Source organism: Lytechinus pictus, chromosome 12 (genome assembly GCF_037042905.1).
Source record: "Lytechinus pictus isolate F3 Inbred chromosome 12, Lp3.0, whole genome shotgun sequence".
NCBI classification, from domain to species: domain Eukaryota; kingdom Metazoa; phylum Echinodermata; class Echinoidea; order Temnopleuroida; family Toxopneustidae; genus Lytechinus; species Lytechinus pictus.
The window spans coordinates 17399532-17422220 of record NC_087256.1 but is presented as its reverse complement, the minus strand read 5'-3'; the positions used below and the strand labels follow the sequence as shown (position 1 = coordinate 17422220).

Sequence of the window (22689 nt, the reverse complement as noted above, 5' to 3'; positions counted from 1 at the left end):
ATTACATGAAACAAAGAGTCATTGGTACAACCGGATGCAAGATTTTGATACCTTATATCAAAGAGTCAGTGGAAAATCGCTGATTATTTGTTTCATGAAATGCTTCTCTGTTCTTCTGGTATTCGCTTGCCGGATATCCAGAGTCCTACAACTAAAATTTTGCAAATCTTACCGAAATATCCCAACAGTTTCCTTCAACTTAAAGTCTTTACCTTACGTTTTTTCTAAACCTTACTCTAAAAATAGGCGTAGACAGAAACATAATAAAGAGTTTCCTATACCTGTAACGCTACAATTAATTCTCAGAGTCAGTGTTGTTGCCCTTGGTAAGGCGACATCCACAGCCACCAATCTCAAAATTTACCCTGCCATAAAAGTTAAGAAAGCAGGTCTCAAACAACATAAACTGGTAAGGATTGGCCATGTATATAGGATCACCAAGCATAGTAACAAACGATCAGAATTCATTCAAATAATGTGCCATTATTCTTTAGTGACTTGTTGTATCAGCTGATCGAAGCTTATTATGCTATTCGAGCGATACACACATGGATTTTGAAATTTTACTGTGACACCGCACTATCTTTGTATCTAGGGTAAAGGCCAGATGACGACGTATTGGTTGCTTGGTACAGACAGTTCGATAAGACCACATTACTCAATCGATACTGCCATCAGCAAGAAAATGTAAGTTACAAACCGGCCTGACGTCATCAGTGACGAAATTGTATTTTTACGTAAAGGAAGGGAAAGAATACGAAAATTAATTCCAATGTTGAATTTATGATTTGGGTTAAACCAAGGAGTTCCTTGGTTAAACACCAAATTGCAACCTGTAACGATGATTTGTTCAAATCGCAAAGTGTGATCTGAACCCTTGGTGATGCGATCCATGATTAGATTGATTTTATCAACATGTCTTAAATTGTATTTCAAACACAACATGATATTCTTCCTTTTGATCAGAAATAATAAGCCACTTCAGGTTTAGCATATTTCGTTGGCACTGATACCATAAAGTAATCTGAAGCAAATAAGATAATCTGTCAAAGGACACACCTACTACATTCGTTTGTGGCTTATACTTTGCAATGTTCTCTTCTCCTTTAGATCTACGGACACAATGATAAGTCAAGACAGCCTTCTTTCGCCGTCACATAGAATGTCAGACGCCTATGACATCCCGGAGGACCGCCTCGTAGAAGAAGACATGAACAAAATAGACAACCAACCCCGCCCATCTACAATCGCAGAGAAGCGAGAATCGACATCTCCGCATATGCCCGTTACAGGAAACACCGATGACCAGTTCGTGAGCGAGGCTGATTCCCGCCCGATCAGCACCGGAAGTTGGACAGACGGTGGTCAAGGTAGCATGCGTTTCAGTCGATCCGTTACGCCTCTGAAAGGCATACGCGCACCAGTACGTTTAGCTGATGAACACCCGGAAACAATAATGGACAAACATTCGGCTGGTAGTGGTGTCCGCCCGCCGTTTGTCACGGATGATCTTTCGTCCGCGATCGGGATAGAAACCGAGGAGGAAGGCGGTTATGACAATCCGGTTATGGACCCGAGGGGAACCGTTATAGAGGAAGGGGAAGGAACTCATTGTGTAACGAGTCCAAAACATTCTCTGTCGCCTATTCCTCAGGGCAAAAGTGTCTCGCCTTCATCCGAAGGAAACAGAAGACGACGGAGTTTGCGGTCTGGTACACGGACAGAAAATAACAATTATTTATCCCCTGCGAAACGGAAAACAGCAATTACACTTCATTCCAGTGGCTCACCAAGCAAGGCTAGTGTTTCGAAGGCATGACCCTTGTCGGAGTTCGGACCAAAGTTTGGACCAAGATGACATTGGTTTGAAACACATCATCAAAGGATTTCAAATGTGCAATTTATCAAGGTTTCCCAAAACTAGACAGGTGGACTTCGGTGTTGTTATATTTAGCATGCACTAACCCTGCAAAAATAGTGAAAGTTACTACACATTTTTATCCCTAGAATTAACCATTGCAGACATGTTAGACACGATTGCGCAAATGGATGGAAGGGTTCTATCCACCTATAGAGTAAAATAGCAGGCCACAGGTAAAATCACTCTTTCTTTGTACAGACCATCCTGCCTCTCTGTCCAAGATAGTGACATCTTAGAGCAAGATAATGTTTTATACAGATATTGATAGATATCTTGATATCTTTCTGGAATGTACTAATAGACCTGCTTTGATCAAAAACCCGAAGTGCTCACGATTACATGCTGAATAAAGTACCGTAGAGTGTTGTATATTTTTATATACTGGTCAAAGTTGATATTTTTGGTAGTATTACCACGTGTGTGTTTACTATGTATTTTCTCAGTGTGTGTATTTGCAATATAATCATAATGGACTATTATCGTTGTTATGCCTTGAAAATGTGAATTAAGACAAAGTGAATGGAGATGGTAGCTTATATAACAGTGATGTATAAAAAGAAGTATCGCAAACCACTATCAAGAAGGGGTATTCACCCAACCCTAATAGCTCCCACCTTTCCCAATCGCCTAAACAGTGGAAAGTGTCAGGACTACACCTTCTTGTCATGCATGTGGCATTCACACCAAACAAACGGACTCCAAACGGACTGATGATATGTCATTGGAAATAACGTGAGAGCTTTGATCGGTGTGTAATCGGTTTGGTTGTAGAGACTACAGCATTACCTGTCACCATTACCATAGAGACAACAGGACTTCTGAGCTTTAGGGTAGCTCTTGCGACAACATGACAACCACCACAACGGAAAATATCCAGACGATGGCTACATGCAGGACATAGGACAAAACGATACAGCATATCTCCCGGGATATCTCCATAGAGAAACGGTCCTTCAACTTGATAATAATAATGATAATAATAACATTTTATTAACCCAGGGTAGCCACTTCAGTAAGGAAACTGCTCTACCAGTTGGCCCTGCATAACTTGATATGTTATTACCCTTCTCCAATATAAATGCTGAGCGCAAGAAGGCAGAAGGTCCCATTTTTATAAGTCTTTGGTATGACTCGGCCGAGGATCGAACCCACCACCTCCCGTTCGTAAGACGACATCAAAAGACAATTAACTGTGCGGACAGATCCAAATAAAACTACATTAATATATACAGGACAACTCTAAACTAAACTAAACAAAACAGAAACCCACGTTCAAAATGTATATAAGACAACCAAAGTAGCACAACCATGACAACGTTCGACATGCATGACATGAAACGCATCAACTCAATTTAGTCCAAACCCTTGACCAGGCAACCAAATGTGACAATTTAAATATAAAACAACAACGGCTATAAAATATGCCGACTCGTGAGTGTTCCTATTTGCCTCCGTCAGTGATTTATTGGTTATCATACCTTCTTGGGGTTCGAAGCCTTCGGCTTCTTGGCTACCGCCTTCTTGGTCGCCTTCTTGGGTGTCGACTTTTTGGCAGGGACTTTCTTTCAACCTTGCCTGACATTATATTTGAATGGTTGGGACGGGGTGCAACTGTGCTAGCTGGGTAGAACACAGTGTCATACAGTGTGTTTACAGTCATGACAGTGTGGGAAACAATGTGAAATCACATTATTTTTTTTTAGCATTTTGATAGTGTTGTGAATCACGACTTCACACTGTTATGGTAACTCTCGTAGGAACTCGGCAGGACAACTTTTTGCTGGTTTAGTCCTAAGATACATACATTACATTACCAATCACCTATGAAACATTTTACGTCTAAGTTAATCAGTCAAACTTACAACCGTTATACATACGACAGGAATAAGCCAGTTCGTAGTTCCTTTCTGCGCATGATCAAAAGATTCTACGCATGATCAGAGGAAGGTCATTTGTACTAAAGTGACATGGTGGTTTAAAATCTAATGAGATAAGCACCAACTTTGATGTCTTGATTATTCATATATTCTTTTGAATTGTGGTTTTCATTTACATCCACACAAAAAAACAACGCGTCCACGAACGACTGGTTTTCACAGTTTGCCAAGTACATTGTGCAACATGCTATGATATGCATTCAAAGTAGGAATGCAACAAATACCTTCATTAGTGCCCATCAGTGTTCATTGGTGTGCTATTCTAGTCACCTGGTGTATTCAAGTTCTTCATCCTGCTATGTAAGGCAAGCTTACGTAATATTTTGCTTTGAAATCTGCCTATCATAATGAAAGAAATGAAAGGTCATTTGACCGAAAATTGTCCATGAGTAACTACGAACTGGTCCATTACTCTCACGTCGTTTTTCCACAGTGGAGACAACGGCAGACCGGGGATTCGAACTCACAACCTAACGGTTATGAGTCTAATGCTCCAATCACTAGACCACACGACCCAAACTGTGTGACACTGTGTTGTTGTCCAGCAGTTTAACCCGAGTTGTAGTCTTTTCCTTTTATTCCGTTGGTAAATTTCTGGTTCATAAACAGGTGATAATTAATTTTCTAATTACTTTTCTTGTTGAATTCACCACGGATTAATTCATGTATGAATATTATGTTACGGGGTAAATTATCCAGCTTTTATACTTTAAGTCGATACAGAAAGGGACATTCTCGCAAATTTAAAACCAATGAATTATGACAAGCAAGCATAATAAAGTGAAGTCTACGTTTGACACTTCGCATTTCCCCTTTTCACGTTCTTTTCCTGATAATATTGATTTTCAGTGTGCTCTTTAAAAAGAATAAAAGTTGGGAAGAGAGTAAGCCACATACCGTGGTTTTAATTTATATTAGCCGGTATACAGTTAGAAAACATGTTTATAAAGTGTGCCTTAATAGTGTATAATCTATGTGAATTATGTGCAATAATAAAGAATCAGCTCGACATTCGTCAAACAATTTAGTTGTTTCATTTCACGTGCCAGTTAAGAAATTAGTTGTCACAAATCGGGTACAGAACCCTACATTATTGTCAAAACGAGGATTATATGAGTATTTAAGTCAAAGTTATAATTGCAGATTATTATGGTCCATGTTGTGAAGCATTCGATATATCAAAAAGAATATTTACCAGTTGTGAGATTGCGGTCATCGGTGATAAATTTGCCTTTGGAACAACATTTAAATCTATTGAACGACAGCAACGAGAAGCGTTCCAAACCGATCGTTGATATGTCCTTCGGATAAAGTGTTGATCATGTGGGTCCCGTAACACAAAGGTTAGCGATTAGTCGTACGCTTGATTTTTACGATCAATTATACATTGTAGTCAATGCCATCAATCGTTAAAAAATATTCTGCGATGATTGTTATGTTTTGTGTTACGGGCCCCTGGGCCGCGTCCCTACAAAGAGTTACTTTAAATTGACCCAATCATCCACAGCTATGGAAAGCCAGCAACGTCAACATAAAGCACGTGTTTGTTTAAAATATTGTATAGATATGATGTATATTCATACATTCATTGTTTCCTTGAAATTTCAGAGTGCTTCTTTATGTTTACAAAAGATATTGTGCAAATATCTTGAAGAAAACAATGTCTTGAAGAAAACGTTGATGGCTTTCCATAGTTGTGATTGACCGGATCAATCGTAACTCTTTGTAAGATGGGGCCCAGGAGTCGATTTCTTGTGTGTGACTGTAGCATGATATTACTAATGCTGAAAGCAGATTAAAGATTATATTATTCACTTTCCCCAAAAGATATTGTAATCATTTTTTGTATGTTACTTGCCAAATCACTTTGAATTGTTTTTCATAATCAGATAGCGTATATAACTATACACAAGCACCACGTGTTTTCAACCAATGATGTATAATATAATAAAATTGTTTGTCAATATTTTGAGCTATATGTTGCAATATTAGAGCCGAGCATTGTTTAAAACAATCACTTTTTATAAAATTTTGTTGTTTTTTCAAGAAAATTAGATTAAGAATGAAATTTGTTTAAGGAGATTTTTTTTTAAAGAATTAAACAATAAAAAGAGAGTTGTGTCTTCGTCCGGGGCGGGGAGGGAGTGCTCGATTTCTGTTCGGGTTATACCTTATAGAACTATTACAGACATAATATCATGGGGAAAAGGACATCAATCAAACTGGAAATAGATTTTATAATTCCAAGTCTTCTGATAAATCATGTCCGCATGCAATGTGTTTAAATTTGATTTAACGATTTTTTTTCAAAGGTTACGGAGTTCACATTATGGTGTATTAGCCCGTTATTTGTCTTTGTAAAGAATGCCATCTACAACATTCTAACTATATCAAAATGGTGAAGTATATAGCTGACTTCAAAAGTATATAGTGTTCTTTTATTCTTTGTTAAACCGTACATAAATGACAGATTTTCGTATACTTATCGTTATGCCTACTGTTAAAGCGTGTAGAATGGTTATGATGTTTAAATTGATTTAAAGAAAAATATATGTATAATGGGGTCTTCATTTTAGATGTCCTTTGTACAATTCTATTTTATTATAAATACATGATATGTGGAGTAATATATAAAAAGGAAGTGTACTCTTGCACCAATAAATTCCAAACCATTTTATATTGTACTAAATCAAGTCTTGTTTTGTTTGTTGGCTTTCAAAAACCCCGTATATCGAGAGGTTGTGATTTTCCATGAAGCAAGGCATAGCTTAAGAATAACTTTAAAACGACTTGAAATGGGGGAAACGGGAATTGTACCTCCTCCCCCTCAAAAGACACCGTGTCGTAATTATGCCAGAATTAAAGTATTGTTTCTGGTAATTAAAGTTTTGTCTTGTTGTTTGTTATTCAACCAAACTTATCATTTCGATTTTTTTCTTAACGGAGATAAATGTCGGAGATTGAATCAGATGTCGATTGACCACAAACCGAATTGCTCTTACACGTGTTGAAAATTTGCCAAACGTATAGTTGGCCTTTTTTGTGATCGTGAAATGTCTTTCTGGGCCCCGTTGCGTAAAAGTTACCATTATGGTAACTTACTAATTTTAATTTGCCATTTAATGGAAACTTGCATGAAATCCATGATTTTGATTGGCTGCTGAACACCGTTACCATGGTAGTTACCATTTGATGGCAAAGTTACCATATAATGGTAACTTTTATGCAACGGGGCTCTGAAATATCATGGAACACGGTGATGAGCAGTGCCCAAATCGGAACGTGTGTTTCAATTGCATTCCGACATCGAAAACAGTGGCTTGCGCTAAAAGTTGCTCGTTTGGCTTTTAATTTACTCTTTTAAATTTATTCCATTTTCTTCCTTTCTACGCTTGCTAAATGTGCCCTGATGGCACGTGCCCCTTGCCCAAACAAGATACGCCCCAGTATTTCCCTCGAATAAACTATCGACGCAATGATTAGATTCTTTTATCAGTCGTGATCAATCTTGATCGACCTGTAGCTTCTTACCAGGAAATTCTTTTCTTAAATTTGTATAAACAATTATTCTCTCTGTATGTTAAGATAATTTCAATAAATTCATTTTCATAGCACACAATCGGCACTATCCTACGCCCATCTCATAGTCTTGTTTATGTCAATGGATGCCTCCTCAACTCTCTCTTTCTTTCTTTTTTTTTTTTTTTATTCTTTCTTTCTTTTTTCTTTCTTTCTTTTTGTTTTTTTAATTCTTTCTTTCTTCCTTCCTTTCTTTGTTTGTTTCTTCTCTTTCTTTATCTCTCTCTCTCTCTTTCCTTTCCTTATATAATAAATATAATTCTTATTTCAAGAAGTAAATGATGTTATTAACTTTTCTCTTTAAATAGTTTAATTAACTACACAAAAATAAGCTATATCTTTTACATATTATTCATGTAAATAAATACATCTTCAGTACTTTCATTAAACCGAGCTATACTAATACGTATTATAATGTACCTTATAAAGCATTCATAGATGTACAACAACTTTGCAAATGTTACAATATCAGCACCCTTTTCGGTGTGCAGTCTTGCACCCTTAATAAATAAGCTGCGACCGTATGTAATTCTTCGCACTCGGAAATGCCCACATACTCTACAGTGCGTATTAAAAAAAATTACACTTAGAAAAAATCCTGTAAAATTATATATTTGTAATATCCTGAAGATTTTTCCACATTTGAACATTGGTACATATCCATTTAAGCAAATGACGATATAACTGTCAAAAAATATTTCCGCTTGAGTGAGCACCACTTACTTTTGACAAGTTAGTGAAAAAATGATTTGCGCAGAACTTTGAAATAGTTATGCGAATAAAAGTAGACCTTAATCATGAAGAACACGTGGAATTTAGCTAGTAAAATTGATTTTATGATATATTCTACCTTTTTTAAGTTGTTTCCTTGCCCAAAACACTTCGAAGAGTGCATTGCGCCCCACCCCACTCCCCCACACACCGAGGCCATCGTGACGATATTTGCTTTAGCACTGAGCTGTGATTTACATGAAATGGCTTAGGCTTCATTTTCATTTTGTTAATCATTGTCAAGCTTGGGAAAAGTGTGGAGAAACAAGTATTAAATGAAAAATGAAATGTAAACCCACTTTAAATGATACAAACTTAGTGAAAAAATGCTGGAGATGTCTGATATAAACTTTTGTTCAGATTCAGTTATGTCCTCGGATCCAGCTGGCACAAAAAAAAGGGTAAAGGTTGTGCTTACTAAGTGTTGAAATTTCAATTTGGGTGGCAAAATTGTTACAAAATGCTTGAATGTATACGTTTTATTTCAATTGACTAAAAGTGCAAGGGAAATGGATGAGAAATGTTTCGCAGGGTAAGTTTGATTTCGCCCTTTCCCCTTTACACAGCGTGAAAACGAGCATTTCTGCGCAAACAGATCTCTGCGAGCTCTACAAAAATGGACAGTGCTCACTCAAGTGTAACATTCTGTCAAAACTTTTAATTTCATTAGATAGATGAGACCCGAACCCAAGATTATATGTGAAAAAATTACCCACATGTTGTATATTTTTTAATTCCCAGGGCTTTTTCAAACTGTAAACTTTTTTTTTGATACGCACTGTAGTGTACCTTAATCGGTGCGAAAATATTTCCAAAACAAAACATAGCCCTGCATGTGTGAAGTGGAGATTCTGCGCATGTTATTCACCATAGGTAGCACGCCCTGGGAATCAGGTTGACAAGCAAAAAAATAAAGTTATTGTTCCCAAATGACAGAGATTTGGGACAAATTTTTGTCATTTTTGTCAACATATTTCTTTTTGACGAAAATCCCCTGATAAATACCCCAGCACCCACTATTTAAAAATTGTTCCCTTGGCCAGAACATTGGCAACGGACTCCTATTTAGGGTGCAAATTTTGAAGTTTATATATTCCAATCAATCTAAAAATACCTTACTCCCTATAATCCCTCCTACAGTTAAGGATTAAAAGACATCTTGCAGATTTGTACTTATACCATCCGGATAAAAGGCGACGCCTCACTAAATTGTGCTTTCATCCGCCAAATCCGATGGACATTGAGATATTATCATAAAACAACAAAATTCTTAATCAACTAAATCACTAAATTCCTTCTATAATTTGTACTACTTCATATACTAAAAATTGCAGGGAGATATCTTGACTTCGAGTTGTAAAGTTGACTCAAAATAACATGATAATACAAGTCGTGATTACACAACATCATTAGCTATATCATTACCGAAGATCTCCACAATTATTTCAAAATTAATGGCAAAGACAAAATGGCTAATCGCCAATGGAATTACCACGATTACTGTCAGCAAAGGTCAAATAATATCGCAGTTACAGTAGTCCCAACCATGCCGAGAAAAGAAGTCATGGAAATAGATCCATTGAAATAAATTTGAAAAATAAGACTATTTTTGGTTGGATTTACAGAAACAAGTTTATAGGAGATGCTGCGATTCGGAGATGCTTTTTTTTCAAAGGTCAAAGACCATACGTTCTTCCGCCATTTGTCTTTTCACCTATATTAAGTCACGGTTAGTTACCATAGCCAGAAAGCCATGATGCTTCGTATTGTGTGTTCAAAACGAACATACCAGTATTGTCACACAAACCATGGAACTAGTAGGTCTATGCCCAAACCGATCCAAACCGAAAAACGTAAAACAGAATTGATCGGTTTGGGACTGTATGGTTGGTGGAAAGGCAACATGACATATAATTGCTATGTCAGGCAAATGCCGATGTAGGCTTATGTCGTGGTGTGACCGAGTGTAATTAAGTTAGCGACAAAGCCAGCTAGGGCTCTGGACATGTATATGTCACACTTAGCCTCATGACGCCATTTAACTGAAGAAAATAACTTGCTTGCAACCATCAACACGGACAACCTTTAAAAAAATATCAAAGCAATAAGCATTAGAAGTGGGCACTCCTCACAATCGAGCTAACTCCGTGCATCGTTTCGTTGTGCCGTTGGAAGACGTTGGCGCAGGGGGACTGGAACACGTGACCGACCAGTTTCTGGATGTCGACGGATAATCCGATCGGTCGTGGTATCGAATCGGTTTTGACCTGGTAAGGCTGGTAGCTGGTGGTCAGCGGGATGAGCTGGAAGACTTCGGAGGTTTGTGCAGGGATCGAGTCGGCATGCTGGGTGAAAGTGTGGCTGAAACTCTGTGCACACACAACGGCAATCCGTTGTGAAGAATTTGATCTGGGAGGATGAGTTAAAACAGGAGGAGAGAATAAAAAAATATTTGTTAGCGAGATCAGACAATTTATTGTATGTAAGTGAGCTTCTTAATTGCATTTTACTTGACGAGATGGAGAGATATCATGTTAAGTCTACCTATACATGTCGACTTACAGTGTTTGGACACAAAAGTCAGATTCAAATTGGGATGGTGAAGACCCGATATGTAGACAGGGTAGTCTTTACGTAAATTCATTGCATCACGACTTAACTGCGAATATCTTTTTATTCAGTTTATTTGTGTTTTTCTAACTTGACATTATCGAAATCTCGTTAAGTCGTTGAATTCGAAAAAGAAACTTAAGGGTCAAAATTAACGAAAAATAAGCTATAATAAAAGGGTAACTCGGATTGTTGTATTGCATTAAATTTTCAATTTGAGCTAGAACAATGAAGCCAACATAATGTTTGGCGGTTCTTAATGCTCAGTAACACCAACTATATAAACTAACTCCAAAACCATCGATGATATATTTCGTGCAATGATAATAGTTTTTATTTTCAAAAAGAAAAAAAAAAAGAAGGAAGAAAGATTTGATTTAAAGGGGAGGGTCGGATTTCGTGGGGATGGTGGACTCATTCTACCTGTTTTATTTTCATCTTGCTTTCTCTATTATCGTTTCAGATTCTTATGGATTTTAATCTGTATTAGAGACTAGTTACATGTTCTTCATTGCAATTTGATATACTTTCCTTTCTCAATGATCGTTCGTACAACTGTATAATTCTGTGACAATACTTGTTTCAGTCATTGTATAATTTGCTTATGAGACTTATGTTGTTACTCTATATTTGACTTGAAAAATGAAAATAACGTATTAAAATCTGTCGGTCTGGGGTCAATTTTACTGAGTGTATAGCCAAACTACATGTATATATTCTAATTTCACTTATTGTCTGAAGAGGATTAAACTTTCGTCAGTCAGTTAAGCCATTTGCGATTATCACCCTCCCTTGTCGGTGGTTTAACGATATAGTGAATAGAATAGTCTGGGGCTGTATTGAAAGCAATGAGTCGAGGAGCAACTTAGGAAAATACAACAAAGTATTAAAAGGCTTACAAGGTCGATACCCTCAATACAAAGAGATAGCATAGATTTAAAAAAGACCTTGGTGATGTTTATTATAAAATGTCCAATTGTCCAAGTGTTGGCCTTTAATCATCTTCATAAGAAATACAAAAGCTTCTTTAATAAAAGAGTGACCCAAAAGGAAGGAATAACCATGTAAACACATATCATGAAACGACGTATTTTACGATATTCTAAAACTTGTATACTGGCGTATATGTATTGGGGGGGGGGGCTTCTGGAGCACCTGCCCTCCCAAAATGTCCACACCAGCCCCCCCCCCCCTAAAAAAAGAAGAAATGAACAGAAAGAAATGGAAAGGGAAAAGGAGAAGTACAATTCGGCATTATTTACTGAATATTGTAATATAGGCCTATATATCACAATTCGGTTTATTTTTTAATTTCAGGAATTTTGACTAGCACGTGCCATGCCCAACCCCATCAAAACTTTTGGCCTATCAGACAGTTCTAATGGTGGAGTCCGATCCCAAAATCAGGCGACACTATCGATGTTTTCGAATTATACTACCGTCTTTGCTTATTTTTTTAAAGCCTACAATAAATATACAGTTGTTGAAAGATGTTAATTTTGTGGTCTTTTTTTTATTTATGTTTCCTTAAATTTCCCGTTACAAAAAAATCATGAAAATAGATATGTTTTCTAATTTGTGACAAAATATTTTGGTCAATATTGATATTTGCAATTGATAGTTACATCAATATTTGCCATTGCCATAGTCTGAAGATTAATATACACACATTCGCATGCAGTAGCTGAACATAAAATGCAATAGACTACAGTTCCTACATACACAGCTGACGTGTTGGTCTCTATGCACTCACGGTAAAAATTCATTTCGTCACACTGCGGTCATAATAAAGAAAAATAAATATGGCTATTGTTATAGACTCATCATCATAGATGAACTGACATTGACTGGTATGACAAAACTCCTCGTCAAACTTCGGAAACAAAAACAGTCCTCCTGACTTTAAATAATATAAACTTTGCACTTTACTCGCAGCATTCTTGTCTAAAGCAAATATTGGACATTTCGCGTCATGTCAATGCTGATTTGCAGGGGCGGTGCTACAGGTGTGTAGGCATGGGTGTGAGCGCCCCTCCGTTTTTTTCTAAGAGACGGAAAAGTAAGAATGAAGAAAGAAGAATAAAATACCAGATAGAGCCGATCTAGGCTGTTTTATATTAACCCCGCCCTATAATTATCAGTTGAGAGGGGGAAAAATGATGCGATCTTGCCCTCTAATCAAAGAACCCTGGCGCCGCCCCGTGTATTTCAGTTTGCTATAACACTGTATAAGAATGAAAGCGTTGTATACGTGTGCAACATGTACAGTGAAGTTTGAGAGTTCGAGCAAAGTTACATCAACATCAACCCAAAGTTGAACGAATTGAAGTTGTGAGTGCAACTTATTTTCACGTTAATGATTTTTAAGAGTGTTGTGTTGATTTTTTACCCAATGATACGCATGATGTATCTTATTAGAGAGCTCATGCCATAATTTATTGTGTATGTTTTATTAATATCATTTTTTTTCATCGAAATATAACTAAAGTGATACATGTGTCTTTGAATACATGCAAATTTACGAATAAATGACCTGTAGATTATTTCAAATTATTATTCAAATCAAATCATATAATAGTTGCGAATTGTGTTTCCATGACGATTTTTCAATATTTGATTTTTTTTTTCTATTTTCATGACTATCACGGTTTGTGTGCCATCCACCCACAAGTGAAATATAAAACGAATGTTTTATTGGTAACACAACAGTTCAACAAGAATTTGGTGAATAATAGTATTCCTTTCTTGAGGCGAAGACAGGTAACACATTGGTGGAAATTCTCGGAAGGAGCCATGCATGTTGTGCTTCAAAGGGTGGATTCATGCGTTACAAGAAATGTAACATGCACGATATGGATTAATAGGTTCCATTTTTTTCTACAAGGAAAAGGGTGGAAGATGGTGCAGAAGTCGTTTAGTGTTGGAATGGATAGTCCAACACTATAAAGGCGGTCGGGGTACTATTAAGATGAGAGTATAGAGAAATCGAGAATGGGTACGAAACAAGAGAGACATATACAATATCTTGAGAATCTTATCCAAATTAATATTTTTTTACATGTAATGGTGTTTCAACCAGCAACCGAATGTATATCTTTTTACGAAATAGTTTGTTGAACATCTTCGGGTCAAAATCAATAATATTACAAATGGTAAGAAAGAAAGCTTGCATTCTGCCTCTTCATGTAAACATCCATTTTCCCACTCCCTATCCACTTCAAGACTCTTTACAATGCACATAACACACAATAGCGTATTAAAAAGAATTGAATATAGAGAGCATCATAATACCAGTATTCCCAAGACTGTTTGCTAATCCACTCCAAAATCCACTTTAAATCAGACACGGACGGAAGAAACGATTGTCGAATCAAATCGGATTTCACAGATTGGCAATATTTGTATTGACCCTACCAACAAAGACGGACGAGTTCTCCTTTTGTCCCAGTCAACGCAAAAAAAAAAGAGTTTGGACATTGTCCCTCGATCTCTCAACTTTTAAACTCCAGAGTAAAATACACAATTACGTATGTATATCCATTGATGTACATGATACATGAAACATTTAAAGGAATATAGGTTCAACTTGGAACTTTCACCAATGTCGCTCCGGTGGAGTGGTGGAAGCACCTACTTGTATTGAAAGGTGCAAAGTTGCCCTCGTCAAGGTGCTTTCTTTCTAATGGGTCGCACCTGTAAAATTAGTACAAAGGTGCACATATGACACTCACCTAAGTGGGAAATGAACAAGAGCTTCCAATGCCATTGGTTATTTTGATCAAAAGTTGAGTGAACAACACATATAATAGGTGAATCACTTCGGGTCTCCTTGTTTTTAGATAACTTATCAACGTGGCATATGTGTTTTGCAACAAAACAAAAATAGGAGGCCTATTTCGACAGTAACTACTGGATTATTGACTCTGGTTCATTCTTCAAGCTTGAATTAATAACATATCTTAACATCGAGTACTTGATTATGCCCTAGACATATTTTAACGAACCACGATTATCACCTTTTTTTACATGACCCATACACTTTAAACTTTACTCAAGCCATACACATTCAAAATATAACTTTTATTGGAGGAGTCTTTGCCTTAAACATTATTTCGTCTGAGAAATCATATGAATAATCATCATGACAAAATCCTTCTCCCATTCATAAAAGTGTAACCATTCTTGAATTTGAAAATCAGTTTTTCATTGTGTTACTTTTGGGGGGTGGGGAAGGAAGAGGGTAAATGAGGATCAAGGACCTACCTTCTCCTCAACATGGCAAGAAGTACCATCTTGAAGAAGGCACCACTGAATTCCTTGTCTCCCAGAGCACCCGTCGGGTTCTGACCAAAGCCGTTGACAATGATACCCTGTAGCCTGCAGATATCACTCTCACTGAGACCCTTGAGGAACAGATCTAACATGTCATCGAAGACCCTGTCTGACCCCATCCGATGGACACGAAAGTCCACCTTTGGGAACGCTATGGCAATGTTCTGGACGTTCTCGTGTATCCTCTGGCGAGTGTCCTGGACGCTGGACTTGACGAAGATGTACAGGACGAGAGGCACTGATGAAGAACCCATCTTCAAGAAGTGATCGGTTTTCCTTGAATCAGCGAAAATCAAATGTCTTTTGAACACCTATTTTTTGGTTTTATTTGGGGGAATTTATGAATGGAAGTAAAACTTTACCATTTATATTGTCGTCTAGATGATAAATTTGATATTTTTGAAATAGTAGCCTTCGATGATCACCAATTTGGTTGGCTATTTCCTAGTTACAAGCAGAAAGACCTGCAGCAAACGACTTCGTCCTCGAGCATCACCAGCATGTTGTCACACTTAAAAAATTCTAGTCTCTTTCCACAGCGTATATACATTCAATGGTCATCGTTTGGCTTTATCCATTTATTTTCTCCAAATGCTCAGTGTTTTTCATGGAATATAAAGAGAAACTACAATTTTTCATGTCAGTCCTGTGGCCTTCACACTCGCTTGTGCATTCATACGCAACGTGTGGTATTGTGTGTACAGAACGCTGGTATCATGAAAACCTGCATAAAGAGAGATAGAGAAAGAGAGGGAGACGGAGAGAGAGACAGGTAGAGAGACAGAAAGGGTACAAACGAAACGGAGTAAGTGAGAGAGGGGTAGAGAGAGAGGGGGTAGGAGGGTGGTGAACATAGGAGAGAGAATATAAATTAAAATTATATATTTTTTTTACATCAAAATCGGATACCAAAATAATGATTAGAGGGGAGTATGGCGAGGCCGGATTGGCTGGACACCCAAAGAAAAAAATACAAAACAATTTTTCATATTTGAATTAGAGAAACGGTAAGAAAAAAAGAAATGTTATAATAAAAGAGACCTCCAATACTAGCGAGAAAAATAAGTGTGCCCTATCACTTACCTCGACTGTGAAGTAAAACAAGGAAAATAAATTCACTCCTAGATTTATCAAAGCTTCGCCCGCTATCAGATAAAGCTGATATGGTATGCAAACAAAGTAATTTCAATTGCGAAATGACGCATAAACCTGGTAGCTATTTTCCAGGTCATGCATATAATCATCATTTTCTTTGAGTATATCAATATCAGTCAGAGGCTGATTCCATGTACAATATGCAATGTGGTATTGAAAACTGCATAACTTGATGTTTCATATCGTAATGAAACAAAGTAATCCAAATTATCTCATTTGATAAAATGACAACGATACAAAAAATCATATAAGTCTATAATTTAAAACATAAGCATTATAAAATATGATAAAAATGTGCGCGTGTGTGTGTGTGTTATGATGTGTAAGCGAATGTGTGGGTGTGCTTTGGTATGTCTGTGTACGCGCGTATGAGATTTCTGTGTAGGATGTGAGGGTTCGGGGGAGTGTTTCATCAACATTTTCATCCGACAAGTTGTCAGATCTGACATCTTTCTCTGATGTTGATTGGCTGAGAGGTACTGTTACTATGGTAACTGTCGGATAAAATGGGACTTGTCGGATAAAACGTCCGACAAGTCCTTTCATGAAACGCTCCCCCGGGTGTCTGTAAGGGTGCATGGGGGTGGATGTGGGTGTGGATGAGAGGAGGGAAATATGAAATTGATGGTCCTAATCCGGAATAGAGGTTTGACTTGACAGTTTTAAATCCCATGGTTTCACCAGGGAAATTCTTTACATAAATACCTTACATAAAAGCTTAATGTTTTTTTGCATACATATAAAAATCATGAATTCATAACAGGGGCGGCGTCAGGGTATTTTGATAGGAGGGGGTAATATAAAATTAAACGACTTTTACTCCCCTTGTTGCTCTTCTTTATTCTGTGTTCTATTTTCTTCTCATTTTTCTTCCTTTATAATTTTGCTTTTCTTTTATATTTTTTTCACTACTTTTAATATCAAATTGGGATCACCCCGCCTACCATATGGACCAATTGGACTATAGTTAGGGACCAATCAAATTCTAGATTTAGTTTTACTCCTAAGAATTTATTTTATAAAGCCGGGGGATTCGAATTTAAATCATTTGAGATTTAAAAATGAATCTTTAGGAATAAAACTAAATCCAAAATTCGTATTGGCCTACAGTCAGACTACAGACTACAGTCCTCTTGGATTTATTTTAAATTCCTGCGTATCAGAACGTGGGCATTTTTGGGCTTTCCATGGTTTTAACCCACAAATAGTCTCTACAGATATGCGTTTTCGTGAGAGAATGAAAAATAAAAATGAATTTAGATGAATTTATAACCAAACAACAAAGGAGAGGCAATCAGTCAAATCGTCATGGCGCCTGATCAAGCGTAAACGTATCTAATCCAAAATCTGTGAATTTTAAACAGTTATACTAATGGTCTGAATCAATGCATTTAAATGCCACGTCGGAGATAAGCATCATGGGAATGAAACTGAAAATAATGATATAGGTGTATTTATCCAGGGAAGCCACTTCAGTTCTGAAAACTGTTCTCCCAGCGGGCCCTGCTAATATTATTACCCCTATATTATTATGACTGATGGAGTGAATGTAAGTTTTAAGTTCTTGTTTTAATACGGCACTTTCAAATGAAATGAAGCTTCTGTCAATATCGTCATGTTCTTTATTTATAAATGAATTTATGATTAAAAAAAAGACTAGGCTTGAAGACATTGAAAGATATATAATGTTGAAGACCCGGTGGGGGGGGGGTGAAGAGCATGAAACTTTGACGAATGGCTACAATAATTGAGTGTGGGTTGCGGAGGGCAAACTGTATGCTGCCCCTAAATATGTTTAAAATAACGTATATTTTTTGTTACGAATTTTACACAATCCAGCTATGCATACATTGCCCACCCTAGTAATCAGATCGGTCGTTTTGCTTTCTCACTGACATAATATGTTCTAGAGCAATTGGAATGTATTTAACCCCAGGAGGAAAGTCATATACAGCCAAGATCAATACACACAGAACATTTATTTTAGTATCAACAACCATGGAGATTAGAGGTCAGTAAAGGCACATTTCTATATCCATATGCAGATAATACTATATATTCAATGACGGAGGTGCCGTGGCCGAGTGGTCTAAGGCGCCTGGCTATACATAAAAAGTCAGGGGTTCGAACCCCGACCGCGGCACCTATGCCTGTGAGCAAAGCATTTAAGGTGCAATGCTCTTTTATCCTGCTTTCAAATAAATGGAAATGCTATAGGCATTATTGGTAACTTGGTGTGCACTTGTTTAAAAAAAAAAAATATATATATATATATATATATATATTTATATATATATATTCAAGTCGTCAAACAAACATTTAAAACGAATCTCGAATCTTGCTTGGATCGTGGAACCAAATTTCACATCATTATTGAAATAGAAGAAATCAATATACGAATCAAGAACCTGACTCTAGTAGCTTATACATGTAGGGAAAAAAGATAATCATGAGATATCACCCTTTTCAATTTTTGCAAAAACTGAAAGAGAATAGACTTCCCTTCGAAATGAACAGTAAACTTCCTTTAAGCCCACCTGTTTTTTTCTTCTTCAAACTTTAGAGTGTAATTGCGACAATGACAGTCAAACGACTCTTTCCTTCTGAAAAAGGGCCCATTGTTCTTTTTGTTTTGGTAGGCAGATCATCAGGTATTTCCTCCTAAGTCTCAATACAATTGTCAAAAAACAGGTTCCATTTTTCCCTCCTTCTACAATGAAAATCAACCTTCAAATTCACGGTCGGTTTCGGGTGCAGTACAGCAGTTTTCTCACATAACCTTTTGTTAGAAAAACGTAATTACAGGTATAAACTAATCAAATTTAGAGATTAATCAATATGCAAACCATTTTGCATAGCTGGATAATGGGGTACTACGACTCGCGTGTTGTATATTTGCCATTGAAGCCATGAACATTTATATTTGGCAAATCAAAATGTCGTCAAATATAACCGGAAGGGGTGGTGGATGTAATGGGGTGTAACATTAGGCAGGTAAACATGAGCGATTTATTAGCTCGATAAAATTCCAGTAGCTGAAATTGAAATAGGTTCTGACTCATACAATGGAGCAATAAAATGATTTTACTGGGGCGAATAGATGTCACATCGACTGATATCAATAGGGTTTATCTATGAAATGTATTTGTTTAGGGATCATTAATATCATCGTGCCATATTTACATCACATACGTGACAATAATGCTTAAATGACAATGGTTATTATTTATGATATTTGGAAGACAAATTTAGGTACGCAATCTCTTATTACGTGAATATCGTACATGAAAGTAAAGGTACTGTAGATATTGCAATATGAAGGGGGAATTCGGTATAGACCTAATAAGTTCTTCGTAAACAAGAAGACTTCGAAAGCATGAATAAGGCATTTAGCGAAGGTATATATCTCATACTCTGTCCCTTGCCCCTCAAAAAGAAGGGCAATAAGAAAAAGTGTTTAAAGAGTTTATTAATTCGCTCTTTGAATTAAGTTATCATATTATCAATTCCTCCCGGAAAAACCAATCAACAACGCGCAAACAAACAGCTAAAAACGGACACAAACATTATTGCTTGGAACATTTTTTTTTTGATAAACCATAACTAGGATTTAAAAATATCTATCATCGCCAGTTTGTACGTGAATAGAAATACTTTAAATTATTATTATGGTACTGCAATCTTCAATTGTCCATACTTTCTATGAAAATCTTTGCGATAACAATCATTTCCGAATTCAGTTATAAAACGATTCATGGCCAGTGACCTATATGAAGTGAGATGTAAAGTGACTGGACTATACTAGTCAAAAGCTTGCAGTGCTCTAACTGTCTGGCGCCAATAGGCCAGTTTCTGCATGATTGAGAGCAAGCATTGTCCTCAAAGGGCATGGCCGTACATCAACATCATAAGCCGATTTCAAAGCCCTTCTCTTTCAAGAACGTCAACCTTGGAAACTGTTTGGAGTCAATATGAATAGGGGCAACCCGTAGCATATGCGTGCTAACCAAACGCGAAGCCTAAACGTCGTTAAAATGAAACTCGAACTTTGGTTTTAAAAATAATGTTGTGTGAGAGAGAAGAAAAATAAGTAATACATAATGGCGAAAGCTTTAATGAAATCGGACAAGCATTAAGAAAAATATAGCTGCTTTAAGATTGAGATCCCTAAGACTGTAAATTTCAAAATGGAAACTGGGTTAGTAAATTATGACAAGTGGTAGGGACAACTTTCCCATAGGCCATGTACTTATAATTATCAGGGATTTGTGGTTTTACCCTAAATATATATTCCACTATGGCAGTAATAAAAGTAATCCGCAGGTAGCACATTGTTTTATGTCCTCATGAAAGAAAAATACAATTTGAAGTAAAACTATCAAAATGACATTTTAGCCATTCTATGTCTTAGGGAAAATGGAAGAGTAGGCCTAGTCATTGCCTTGATGACATCATATTACCTATCATTATCAACCATGATAAGGTAATCGTGACGTTATACACACTGTACATAATATATGATATTTATCTATTACTAACGAGCCCGATATAACTTCATCGGCGTATTATATCGCACAGGGGTACAGTTTCATTGAACAAATATAGTCAGTGATTTCCACTAACAAAATTGTTATAAGCTATCGAAACCCTTGCGTCTGATTGGTACAGAACTTACGAGTGATAATCACTGACTAATTGCTTCATAAAACACCCCAGATGATTCTCTTACCTCGATTGTGTCCGAGACAGACCTGAATAATTCCAGAAAATACCGGGCGACTCGTTGTTGTTTGATACATTCATGCACAATATCTTATTTAGATACAACTAGACAAAATATATTCAGTTCTGACTTCACGAAACAAGAATGGCTCTTCGGAACTGTCGAGGGTAAGCCCACGTACATATTCCGCTCTTGACTAGTCCTGATTGTGTTCTGACAGATCTATATTGCCCTACCCAGTCAGATCGTCACCACACTGTGCACATAATATGCATTTCGGCACCAAACGCACACCCCTTTGAGAACCATAATTTACCTTTTCAGACCGCACATAGAATAAATACTCGATGAATAGGCGAAAAATGCGTGGTGAAAAAAGAAAAAAAATCTTATGTCGACTGAAAAATCATAGAGGCGAAGCGAGAATGAATGATTCCATATAAAAGTGAGAAAATGGAAAGCAAGCAACCCCAAGGGGGTTAAGTTCGTTGTTAGATTCTTAATGGTCTTGATGTGTATTTAGAATGAAGGTAATGAATTACGGGATGGGCTAAATCTGTAATTTCATTCACACAAATATCGAAAAATATTAGCTGAATTGATTTGAGCATGACACGCCTCATAAATTGTGCTAACTGTAAAATGTCAGATGTAAATGAATTGTATTCATGGATTCAATGGCAGACCTAGATGTTGGGGGTGTATGACAACGACTGAGGTTAACCCCGCCAAAATGGCTTTATGATTAGACCTAAAAAATTACGTATACGGCGATGAGTCCTTTCCTACGGATCCAACTTCAAAAGAGCTGTTATAAGACATCAGAGTAGGAGATTATTTTCAGTAAGGGGTGACAAGATGAAAATAGAGAAATTCAGATGAAAACATGGAGGTACGAACTTCTTCTTTGGTCTTATATCTTGCTCTCTTTCTCTCTCTTGAAATTTCATTCCATCACTTTCAAATTGCCCGTGTATCCATGTAGCGCCCTCTGCATACACTTAACATTTTACCCATGCAGCTCACTGGATGTTGAGAACATTTTGATATTTCCGGAACGTTTAACGGGCGCACCCATGCTCATGGGCGGTGATCCCGGGGGTGGGGTGGAACAGGGGCGGATCCAGGATTTTCCAAAGGGGGGGCACATTTTCCCGAGGAAAAATTTGACAAGCAGAAAAAAGGGCTTTCAACAAAAATAAGGACATTTTCCCGAGGAAAATTTGACAAGCAAAAAAAAAAAGGTCTTCACTTTCAAAAGGGGGGGGGGCATACTTTTGTTTCAACGGCATTTTTACATTACAAATTTTAATTGTGCCTCTCAATGGGGGCACGGGCCGGCTTTGCTTTCCCCCTGGGTCCGCCATTGGGGTGGAACTATGGCAGAGGGTAGCCTCTCCGGTGCCATGACGAAAAATCTCATGAAATTACAGAAAAGATAGTTCAATATATTAGATAGATAAATATAGTGACGTCAAACATAAAAGTACAACAATAAACATGAAATTTAGTATTAAAAAAAAAAGAACTGAATATAAACAGTAGCAATCTAACAGAAATTAATCTGACTAAGCTAACGAAAAATAAAATAGTAAAACGCAGGACGGTTGCCTGAAAAGTAATATTTTGAAAAAAAGCAAACCCTCATGACTTAGATACAA

The 22689-nt window shown here is 37.0% G+C and overlaps 2 protein-coding genes across 2 annotated transcripts in view; one reads left to right on the top strand and one right to left on the bottom strand.

Annotated features, from left to right (window-relative positions):
- The window catches only part of LOC129273619 (atrial natriuretic peptide receptor 1-like), a 79406-nt gene extending 72864 nt beyond the window's left edge, over nt 1-6542 (top strand). Inside the window, exons 18-19 of the mRNA XM_054910684.2 lie at nt 596-687; nt 1111-6542. Coding sequence (XP_054766659.2) covers nt 596-687; nt 1111-1819 — 801 coding nt within the window. The 3' untranslated portion in view covers nt 1820-6542. The remainder of the gene's footprint in view (nt 1-595; nt 688-1110) is intronic.
- A 1154-nt stretch (nt 6543-7696) lies between these two features.
- Nucleotides 7697-21575, bottom strand: LOC129273618 (uncharacterized). The gene is made up of 3 exons (XM_054910682.2): nt 21035-21575; nt 15082-15874; nt 7697-10617 (listed from the first exon to the last, which is right to left on the bottom strand). Exons 2-3 carry the CDS (start codon nt 15402-15404, stop codon nt 10320-10322), a joined length of 621 nt encoding a protein of 206 aa, XP_054766657.1. The 5' UTR covers nt 15405-15874; nt 21035-21575; the 3' UTR covers nt 7697-10319.
- Between the last annotated feature and the right edge of the window lie 1114 nt (nt 21576-22689).

Coding starts and splice junctions, on each gene's coding strand:
- LOC129273618 (XM_054910682.2), bottom strand. CDS start 15,404: ATGGGTTCTTCATCAGTGCCTCTCGTCCTGTACATCTTCGTCAAGTCC. Junction 10,618..15,081: donor CTTGCCATGTTGAGGAGAAG/GTAGGTCCTTGA, acceptor TCATCCTCCCAG/ATCAAATTCTTCACAACGGA.